The sequence below is a fragment of the Coregonus lavaretus genome (assembly GCF_964263955.1).
Source record: "Coregonus lavaretus genome assembly, chromosome: 7".
Taxonomy (NCBI): Eukaryota; Metazoa; Chordata; class Actinopteri; order Salmoniformes; family Salmonidae; genus Coregonus; species Coregonus lavaretus.
The window spans coordinates 1,308,293-1,319,664 of record NC_139994.1 but is presented as its reverse complement, the minus strand read 5'-3'; the positions used below and the strand labels follow the sequence as shown (position 1 = coordinate 1,319,664).

Below are 11,372 nucleotides of genomic sequence, written 5' to 3'. Positions count from 1 at the left end.
AGTAGTGGGGAGACAGAGAGGTTAGAGTAGTGGGGAGACAGAGATGTTAGAGTAGTGGGGAGACAGAGAGGTTAGAGTAGTGGGGAGACAGAGAGGTTAGAGGAAACAGAGAGGTTAGAGTAGTGGGGAGACAGAGAGGTTAGAGTAGTGGGGAGACAGAGAGGTTAGAGTAGTGGGGAGACAGAGATGTTAGAGTAGTGGGGAGACAGAGAGGTTAGAGTAGTGGGGAGACAGAGATGTTAGAGTAGTGGGGAGACAGAGATGTTAGAGTAGTGGGGAGACAGAGAGGTTAGAGTAGTGGGGAGACAGAGAGGTTAGAGTAGTGGGGAGACAGAGAGGTTAGAGTAGTGGGGAGACAGAGAGGTTAGAGTAGTGGGGAGACAGAGATGTTAGAGTAGTGGGGAGACAGAGAGGTTAGAGTAGTGGGGAGACAGAGAGGTTAGAGTAGTGGGGAGACAGAGAGGTTAGAGTAGTGGGGAGACAGAGAGGTTAGAGTAGTGGGGAGACAGAGAGGTTATTACAAATAAAAAACGTAAATATGACATTTACATAAGTATTCAGACCCTTTCCTCAGTACTTTGTTGAAGCACCTTTGGCAGCGATTACAGCCTCGAGTCTTCTTGGGTATGACGCTACAAGCTTGGCACACCTGTATTTTTGGAGTTTCTCCCATTCTTCTCTGCAGATCCTCTCAAGCTCTGTCAGGTTGGATGGGGAGCGTCGCTGCACAGCTATATTCAGGTCTCTCCAGAGATGTTCGATCGGGTTCAAGTCTGGGCTCTTGCTGGGCCACTCAAGGACATTCAGAGACTTGTCCCGAAGCCACTCCTGCGTTGTCTTGGCTGTGTGTTTAGGGTCGTTGTCCTGTTGGAAGGTGAACCTTCGCCCCAGTCTGAGGTCCTGAGCGCTTTGGAGCAGGTTTTCATCAAGGATCTCTCTGTACTTTGCTCCGTTCATCTTTCCCTCGATCCTGACTAGTCTTCCAGTCCCTGCCGCTGAAAAACATCCCCACAGCATGATGCTGCCACCACCGTGCTTCACCGTAGAGATGGTGTCAGGTTTCCTCCAGACGTGACGCTTCACATTCAGGTGAAATAATTCAATCTTGGTTTCATCAGACCAGAGAATCTTGTTTCTCCTGGACTGAGAATCCTTTAGGTTCCTTTTGGCAATCTCCAAGCGGGCTGCCATATACCTTTTACTGAGGAGTGGCTTCCGTCTGCCGACTCTACCATAAAGGCCTGATTGGTGGAGTGCTGCAGAGATGGTTGTCTTTCTGGAAGGTTCTCCCATCTACACAGAGGAACTCTGGAGCTCTGTCAGAGTGACCTTCGGGTTTTTGGTCACTTCCCTGACCAAGGCCCTTGTCCCCTGATTGCTCAGTTTGGCCGGGCGGCCAGCTCTAGGAAGAGTCTTGGTGGTTCCAAACTTCTTCCATTTAAGAATGATGGCGGCCAGTGTTTTCTTTGGGACCTTCAATGCTGCAGAAATGTTTTGGTACCCTTCCGCAGATCTGTGCCTCGACACAATCCTATCTCAGAGCTCTACAGACAATTCCTTCAACGTCATGGCTTGGTTTTTGCTCTGACATGCACTGTCAACTGTGGGACCTTATATAGACAGGTGTGTGCCTTTACAAATCATGTCCAGTCAATTTAATTTACAACAGGTGAACTCCAATCAAGTTGTAGAAACATCTCAAGGATGATCAATGGAAACAGGATGGACCTGAGCTCAATTTCGAGTCTCATAGCAAAGGGTCTGAACACTTATGTAAATAAGGTATTTCTGTTTTGTATTTTTAATACATTTGCAAAAATGTCTAAAAACCTGTTTTCGCTTTGTGATTATGGGGTATTTTGTGTAGATTGATGAGGATTTTTTTTTAATTCAATCAATTTTAGAATAAGGCTGTAACGTAACAAAATGTGGAAAAAGGGAAGGGGTCTGAATACTTTCCAAATGCACTGAGTGTACAAAACATTAGGAACACCTGCTCTTTCCATGACATAGACTGACCAGCTGAATCCAGGTGAAAGCTATGATCCCTTATTGATGTCACTTGTTAAATCCTCTTCAATCAGTGTAGATGAAGGGGAGGAGACAGGGTAAAGAAGGATTTTTAAGCTTTGAGACTATTGAGACTTGGATTGTGTATGTGTGCCATTCAGAGGGTGAACAGAGACAAAATATTCAAGTGCCTTTGAATGGCACACAGGGGGTATGACATTTTTTAAATATGTATGCACTAACGGTAAGTCGCTCTGGATAAGAGCGTCTGCTAAATGACTAAAATGTAAATGTTAATGTAACGGGGTATGGTAGTAGGTGCCAGGCGAAGAACTGCAACGCTGCTGTGTTTTTCATGCTCAGCAGTTTTCCGTGTGTATCAAGAATGGTCCACCACCCAAAGGACATCCAGCCAACTTGACACAACTGTATTTGTATTTGTATTTATTATGGATCCCCATTAGCTGCTGCCAAGGCAACAGCTACTCTTCCTGGGGTCCAGCAAAATGAAGGCAGTTATACATTATATAAAAAACATTACAATACATTCATAACAGATTTCACAACACATTAAGTGTGTGCCCTCAGGCCTCTACTCTACTACCACATATCTATAACACAAAATCCATGTGTACATGTGTGTATAGTGCGTATGTTATCGTGTGTTTGTATGCATGTGTCAATGTTTGTGTTGCTTCACAGTCCACGCTGGTCCATAAGGTGTATTTTTATCTGTTTTTTAAATCTGATTCTACTGCTGGCATCAGTTACCTGATGTGGAATAGAGTTCTATGTAGTCATGGCTCTATGTAGTACTGTGCGCCTCCCCCATAGTCTGTTCTTGACTTGGGGACTGTGAAGAGACCTCTGGTGGCATGTCTCGTGGGAAGCATTGGAGTCAACATGGGCCAGCATCCCTGTTGAATGCTTTCGACACCTTTGTAGAGTCCATGCCCCCGACGAATTGAGGCTTCTTCTGAGGGCAAAAGGGGCGGGTGTTCCTAATGTTTGGTACAGTCAGTGTAGATACGTATGTCGATATTGTGTCTACAGTAGGTTTGTTCTCATACACTTCTTATGACTGGCAGCTGTGTTGTTGCCGAGCAACCAAGTTGATCGACCCAGTGCTAGATATTACATATTAGCGTAGCCAGAAATGCTACAAAAAGGTAGCACATCGTTGGTTCTCTATTGGCACGTGAGAGCGATAGATTATACATTTGATCAAAACTGTTGCCCCTACGAAAGTATTCAGTCCGAAAGGTGGTAAGTCTATTGGTCGTTCTCCTATTGAGCTATATTGAGCTAGGTGGGGGCAAGACATTGTATTTTTTCCTAATGTTAAGGACCCCGTTACAAAAATTCAGTATGTGGTTCTGGGTAACGGCCAGACGGCTCTTGACGAGAGGCAGGGAGTGTGTTGTGTACCTCCAATCACACGCGTGTGTCATACTGGCTTAGATATGATGGTAGGGAGATCTGAGATTTGAGTTTCAACCAAAGCCACACCAACCAGAGTGACATAATGTCCATATTGTATCAAATCGGAGGGCCTGTTGTCTGGACCTCTGGCAGTCTCTATGGGGGTGCCACAGGGTTCAATTCTCGGGCCGACTCTATTCTCTGTGTATATCAATGATGTCGCTCTTGCTGCTGGTGAAGCTCGGATCCACCTCTATGCGGACGACACCATTTTGTATACATCTGGCCCTTCATTGGACACTGTGTTAACAAACCTCCAAACGAGCTTCAATGTCATACAACACTCCTTCCGTAGCCTCCAACTGCTCTTAAACACTAGTAAAACTAAATGCATGCTCTTCAATCGAACGCTGCTGGCACCCGCCCACCCAACTAGAATCATTATTCTCGGCGGGTCTGACCTAGAGTATGTGGACAACTACAAATACCTAGGTGTCTGGTTAGACTGTAAACTCTCCTTCCAGACTCACATTAAGCATCTCCAATCAAAAGTTAGATCTAGAATCGGCTTCCTATTTCGCAACAAAGCCTCATTCACTCATGCTGCCAAACATGCCCTCGTAAAACTGACTATCCTACCGATCCTTGACTTCGGCGATGTCATTTACAAAATAGCCTCCAACACTTTACTCAGCAAATTGGATGTAGTCTATCACAGTGCCATCCGTTTTGTCACCAAAGCCCCATATACTACCCACCACTGTGACCTGTACGCTCTTGTTGGCTGGCCCTCACTACATATTCGTCGCCAAACCCACTGGCTCCAAGTCATCTATAAATCACTGCTAGGCAAATCCCCGCCTTATCTTAGCTCACTGGTCACCATAGCAACACCCACCCGTAGTCTGCGCTCCAGCAGGTATATCTCACTGGTCATCCCCAAAGCCAACACCTCCTTTGGCCGCCATTCCTTCCAGTTCTCTGCTGCCAATGACTGGAACGAACTGCAAAAATCTCTGAAGCTGGAGACTTTTATCTCCCTCACTAACTTTAAGCATCAGTTGTCAGAGCAGCTTACCGATCACTGCACCTGTACACAGCCCATCTGAATTTAGCCCACCTGTCACACTCTGGCTCCGGGACTTGTATTTGAGCCAGGGTGTATTCGTTTTGTTGGGGTTTGTTTTGGTTAGGTTGGGAATAGGGTGTGTTCATTTGGGTGTGTGTGGTTTTGGTTAGTTCTTGTGTAGTCATGTGACTCCCAATCGGAGGTAACGAGTGTCAGCTGTCGGCTCGTTATCTCTGATTGGGAGCCATATTTATCTGTATGTTTTCCTTTGGGTGTTGTGGGTTTTTGTTCTATGTTCAGTCGGTGTACTGAGGACTTCACTATCGTCTTTTGTTTTGTATTGACGTGCTTTACTAATTAAAGTCATCATGTTCACTCAAAAAAAAAAAAAAAAAAAAAGGCGCGGACTGCGACCGCGCCTCAACTAGGGCTAACCAAGGGAGGGCTGGGTGGGCATACCTCTTCGGCGGTGGTTCTGGCTCTGGTCGTGGTCCCCACCCCACCATAGTCACTACCCGCTTTCGTAGCCTCCTCCAACTGACCACCCTCCAACTTAACCCCACCGGATTAAGGGGCAGCACCGGACTAAGAGGCAGCACCGGACTAAGGGGCAGCACCGGACTAAGGGGCAGCACCAGGATAAGGGGCAGCACCGGACTGAATGGCGGATCCTGGCTGGCTGGCTCTGGCGGATCCTGGCTGGCTGGCGGATCCCGGCTGGACGGCTCTGGCGGATCCTGGCTGGACGGCTCTGGCGGATCCTGGCTGGACGTCTCTGGCGGATCCTGGCTGGACGGCTCATGGCTGGCTGACGGATCTGGCTGCTCATGGCTGGCTGACGGATCTGGCTGCTCATGGCTGGCTGACGGATCTGGCTGCTCATGGCTGGCTGACGGCTCTGGCTGCTCATGGCAGGCTGACGGATCTGGCTGCTCGTGGCTGGCTGACGGATCTGGCTGCTCATGGCAGGCTGACGGATCTGGCTGCTCATGGCTGGCTGACGGATCTGGCTGCTCATGGCTGGCTGACGGATCTGGCTGCTCATGGCTGGCTGACGGATCTGGCTGCTCATGGCTGGCTGACGGATCTGGCTGCTCATGGCAGGCTGACGGATCTGGCTGCTCGTGGCTGGCTGACGGATCTGGCTGCTCATGGCTGGCGGAAGGCTCTGGCTGATCCTGTCTGGCGGAAGGCTCTGGCTGATCCTGTCTGGCGGAAGGCTCTGGCTGATCCTGTCCGGCGGAAGGCTCTGGCTGATCCTGTCTGGCGGAAGGCTCTGGCTGATCCTGTCTGGCGGAAGGCTCTGGCAGATCCTGTCTGGCGGACGGCTCTGGCTGATCCTGTCTGGCGGAAGGCTCTGGCTGATCCTGTCTGGCGGAAGGCTCTGGCTGATCCTGTCTGGCGGAAGGCTCTAGCGGCTCCTGTCTGGCGGAAGGCTTTAGCGGCTCCGGTCTGGCGGACGGCTCTGAAGGCTCATGGCAGACGGGCGGCTTTGCAGGCTCAGTACAGACGGGCAGTTCATGCAGCGCTTGGCAGACGGACAGTTCAGACGGCGTTGGGCAGACAGGCAGTTCAGGCGCCGTTGGGCAGACGGGCAGTTCAAGCGCCGTTGGGCAGACGGGCAGTTCAGGCGCCGTTGGGCAGACGGGCAGTTCAGGCGCCGTTGGGCAGACGGGCAGTTCAGGCGCCGTTGGGCAGACGGCAGACTCTGGCCGGCCGAGACGCACTATAGGCCTGGTGCGTGGTGCCGGAACTGGTGGTCCCGGGCTGAGGACACGCATCTCAGGGCTAGTGCGGGGAGAAGGAACAGGGCATGCTGGACCCTGGGGACGCACATAAGGCCTAGTGCGTGGTGCCGGAACTGGTGGTCCCGGGCTGAGGACACGCATCTCAGGGCTAGTGCGGGGAGCAGCAACAGGACGCACAGGACTCTGGGGACACACAGGAGGCTTGGTGCGTGGTGTAGGCACTGGTGGTACTGGGCTGGAGCGGGGAGGCGGCGCCGGAAATACCGGACCGTGCAGGCTTACTGGCTCCCTTGAGCACTGAGCCTGCCCAACCTTACCTGGTTGTATGCTCCCCGTCGCCCGACCAGTACGGGAAGGAGGAATAACCCGCACCGGGCTATGTAGGCGAACCGGGGACACCATGCGTAAGGCTGGTGCCATGTAAGCCGGCCCGAGGAGACGCACTGGTGGCCTGATGCGTTGGGCCGGCTTCATGACATCCGACTCAACGCTCAATCTAGCCCGGCCGATACGTGGAGCTGGAATGTACCGAACCGGGCTATGCACGCGTACAGGAGACACCATGCGCTCCACTGCGTAACACGGTGTCTGCCCGTACTCTCGCTCTCCACGGTAAGTACAGGGAGTAGGCGCAGGTCTCCTACCTGACCTCGCCACACTCCCTTTAAGGCCCCCCCCAAGAAATTTTTGGCTAGTGCTCACGGGCTTCCAGCCTTGCCTCCGTGCTGCCTCCTCATATTGCCTCCTCTCGGCTTTAGCTGCCTCCAGCTCTTCACGAGGGCGGCGATATTCTCCCGGTTGTGCCCAAGGACCCTTTCCAACCAGTATCTCCTCCCATGTCCATGAATCCTGTGTAGGTTGGTCCTGTTGCCGCTTGACACGCCGCTTGGTCCTAGATTGGTGGGTTTTTCTGTCACGGACGTCTAAGAGCGAAGGAGACCAAGGCGCAGCGTGTGCAAGAAACATGACTTTAATTGATGACGCACAAAATACAAAACAAAAGACGACTCATGAAGTCCACGGTTAACTAACCGAAACGGAACAAAAACCCACAACACCCAAAGGAAAACATACAGATAAATATGGCTCCCAATCAGAGATAACGAGCCGACAGCTGACACTCGTTACCTCCGATTGGGAGTCACATGACTACACAAGAACTAACCAAAACCACACACACCCAAATGAACACACCCTATTCCCAACCTAACCAAAACAAACCCCAACAAAACGAATACACCCTGGCTCAAATACAAGTCCCGGAGCCAGAGTGTGACACCACCCAACTACCTCATCCCCATATTGTTATTTATTTTGCTAATTTGCACCCCAGTATCTCTATTTGCACATCATCTTTTGCACATCTATCATTCCAGTGTTAATACTAATTGTAATTATTTTGCACTATGGCCTATTTATTGCCTTACCTCCATAACTTACTACACTCGCACACACTGTATATATATTTTCTGTTGTATTTTTGACTTTATGTTTTGTTTTATTCCATATGTAACTCTGTGTTGTTGTTTTTTCGCACTGCTTTGCTTTATCTTGGCCAGGTCGCAGCTGTAAATGAGAACTTGTTCTCAACTGGCTTACCTGGTTAAATAAAGGTTAAATAGAAAAAATAAAAAATAAACTGAAACACTGCATACTTTCTACTGAATGGCAAAGCTTTGATTGCGTCAGACAGTTTTAGTTCCACAATGCCAAGACTTTTCCCACAGTCACGGACAGGGAAGGTCATTGTGTCTGGTAGCGATACAGGTACGGGTGTGTGTTTGTCACCTCACACACACACGCACGCACGCACGCACGCACACACACACACACACACACACACACACACACACACACACCCACACACACACACACACACACACTCTGTTACGTAACCACGTGGGTGAGACTGAGGGCTGTTCTGGGACAAAAGACAGAAATGGGGTCAGGAGAGGAACAGGAGAGGAACACTACCCCTCTCAACCAAGAGTCATCCCCCTAAGTCCTACAGTCCAGTGGTTTTTAAACCTCTCCTCAGGATCTCCATAAAGTTTCACAATGTTGTTGCAACCCTGAACTAGCTCACCTGATTGATGGTTAGTTGAATCCGGTGTGCTAGCCGTGGAGTAGTTCAAACATGGAACGGCTGGAAGTCCCCCCCAAAGGAAAGGTTTGAAAAGCCACTGCTCTAGTCTGTCCACCCTGTATAGCTCTGTGGTGTAACACCCCCTCATCCCCTTTAGTCCCACAGTCCCACTATTTCCATTCTGTACAGTCTAGCTAAGTGTTCTCTGTGGACATTAACACATTCTGGTGGGTGCCTCCAAACATCACGGGATGGAACACCGTTAATGATATTACTGCGGTTGCCGACGATGATCATTGTTAGAGCCATACTAGTTGGTAATAAGAATACCCAGTCCTCTGTTTCTTTAACCAGTCCTCTGTCATCATCTTTCTGTTTCTTTAACCAGTCCTCTGTCACCATCTTTCTGTTTCTTTAACCAGTCCTCTGTCACCATCTTTCTGTTTCTTTAACCAGTCTTCTGTCACCATCTTTCTGTTTCTTTAACCAGTCCTCTGTCACCATCTTTCTGTTTCTTTAACCAGTCCTCTTGTCACCATATTTCTGTTTCTTCAGTCTTTCACCAGTCCTCTGTCACCATATTTCTGTTTCTTTAACCAGTCCTCTGTCACCATCTTTCTGTTTCTTTAACCAGTCCTCTGTCACCATCTTTCTGTTTCTTTAACCAGTCCTCTGTCACCATCTTTCTGTTTCTTTAACCAGTCCTCTGTCACCATCTTTCTGTTTCTTTAACCAGTCCTCTGTCACCATCTTTCTGTTTCTTTAACCAGTCCTCTGTCACCATATTTCTGTTTCTTTAACCAGTCCTCTTGTCACCATATTTCTGTTTCTTTAACCAGTCCTCTTGTCACCATATTTCTGTTTCTTTAACCAGTCCTCTGTCACCATCTTTCTGTTTCTTTAACCAGTCCTCTTGTCACCATCTTTCTGTTTCTTTAACCAGTCCTCTGTCACCATCTTTCTGTTTCTTTAACCAGTCCTCTGTCACCATCTTTCTGTTTCTTTAACCAGTCCTCTGTCACCATCTTTCTGTTTCTTTAACCAGTCCTCTGTCACCATCTTTCTGTTTCTTTAACCAGTCCTCTTGTCACCATATTTCTGTTTCTTCAGTCTTTAACCAGTCCTCTTGTCACCATATTTCTGTTTCTACACTTGTTTGACAGACAATGCTGCCATAACCTGATAAAGGATTCAAGACATATCTGATCTCTCAAACATCCACACTGTTTGATCTCATGTCTATATATACAGGTAGCGTAGAGTCTTTAAAAAAAAATCCACAAAAAGTTGTCACTCATTCAGACACAAGACTACACCAAAACAGCCTGTCAACCAAACAAGGCATTGAACATAAACATACAACTTTCCAGATCAGCAACATAACTCCCATCGTACTCACCCTTCTTCTTGAAGACGGAGAGCAGAGAACGAATGTTTTTCCTCAGGTACACCACCATGTCTACACAGAGACCATGACAAGGAGGAGAGGCGGAGACTAGAACGGGGGGGCCGGTATGAAAAAAATAAAAAATAATGTATGCACTCACTAACTGTAAGTCGCTCTGGATAAGAGCGTCTGCTAAATTACTAAAAATGTAAAAATGTAAAATGTAAAACGTCTAGCCAAAATGTCCTATTTTATTCTCGGTGGACTGGAATCAAACTCCAAGAAAGAGATCAAGACCAAGTGTCCAATTGCTCTGGATAAAAGCGTCTGTGAAATTGGTGAAAAAGCAAAGTGTAGACTACCTACTCAATCTCTACAGGTCTAGTCGTCTTTGGCTCTCTGTCTGGGTCTAAGTGGTCAACAGTGGTCTGTCATAGAATTACAGAGTCATAAAGGTCTTGTCCTCCTAGACAAGTGTCTAGTCGCTCTCAGTAACAGTTTTTGTGAAACGACCGCAAAAAAAATGATACTTCCAATCTAACGTGGTCTGTGGTAGTCTTTTGGCTGTCTCTGTCTGTCTGTTTTGTAGTGGTCAGCAATAGTCTGTGGTAGAATTAGAGAGTACTGAGGTCTTGTCCCCTGGTCTTAGCTAGCTCAGTGACAGAATGACTGGTTAATGACTAAGTAGGTTGGACACAATGAGACCTGCATGCACCCTGAGCCGAGTAGCCTATCAGCTGCTTTATCCCTCCCTCCCGCCTTTAGAACTCCCCCTCTATTGTAAAACAAGGACAAAACCCCTGAGCGAAACGTCTGTCGAAGTTTTGTCTTGTTTTGCTGAGGCTAGACACACGTGCACGAAGAGACGCGCTCACACACACTTGCATACACACTCACACAAACACACACACACACACACACACACACACACACACACACACACACACTCCTCTCTCCCCAGGAGTTCCTTGTTAATGCCAACTGAGTATTGAGTCTTGGAATCAGGGGGGACCCGTTGACGCACGCACACAAACACTACACTCTAAACAATTGTTGTTGGTGCTGGGTTATTGGTGCTGGGTTATTGGTGCTGGGTTATTGGTGCTGGGTTATTAGTGCTGGGTTATTGGTGCTGGGTTATTGGTGCTGGGTTATTGGTGCTGGGTTATTGGTGCTGGGTTATTGGTGCTGGGTTATTAGTGCTGGGTTATTGGTGCTGGGTTATTAGTGCTGGGTTATTGGTGCTGGGTTATTGGTGCTGGGTTATTAGTGCTGGGTTGTTGGTGCTGGGTTATTGGTGCTGGGTTATTGGTGCTGGGTTATTGGTGCTGGGTTATTGGTGCTGGGTTATTGGTGCTGGGTTATTGAGATATGACCCAGCGGGGTCAGATCAGAAGACTGGAGGCATAGTTTAGTAGGGGCGTGGCCTTAAGATAGTTATTTTGGGCCACCCGTGAGAGATAATATAATTCCAACTTTTTATAAATGTAATTCCAACAAATATTAATTTATTATAATATGTCATAAACAATCTTAATATTCAAGAAGAATGTGTAAAATACCCTAAAAATTAAGGAACATTTTAATTTGCAGTATGTAAACTTAACATGATGAACACATTTACTCTCACGGGTGGCCGATAAGATATAT

The 11,372-nt window shown here is 48.1% G+C and overlaps 1 protein-coding gene across 1 annotated transcript in view; it reads right to left on the bottom strand.

Annotated features, from left to right (window-relative positions):
* nhsl3 (NHS like 3) overlaps window positions 1-9,792 on the bottom strand; it is a gene marked incomplete at both ends in the record, with an annotated part of 26,732 nt that extends 16,940 nt beyond the window's left edge. Inside the window, one exon of the mRNA XM_084164937.1 lies at window positions 9,735-9,792. Coding sequence (XP_084021063.1) covers window positions 9,735-9,792 — 58 coding nt within the window. The remainder of the gene's footprint in view (window positions 1-9,734) is intronic.
* Between the last annotated feature and the right edge of the window lie 1,580 nt (window positions 9,793-11,372).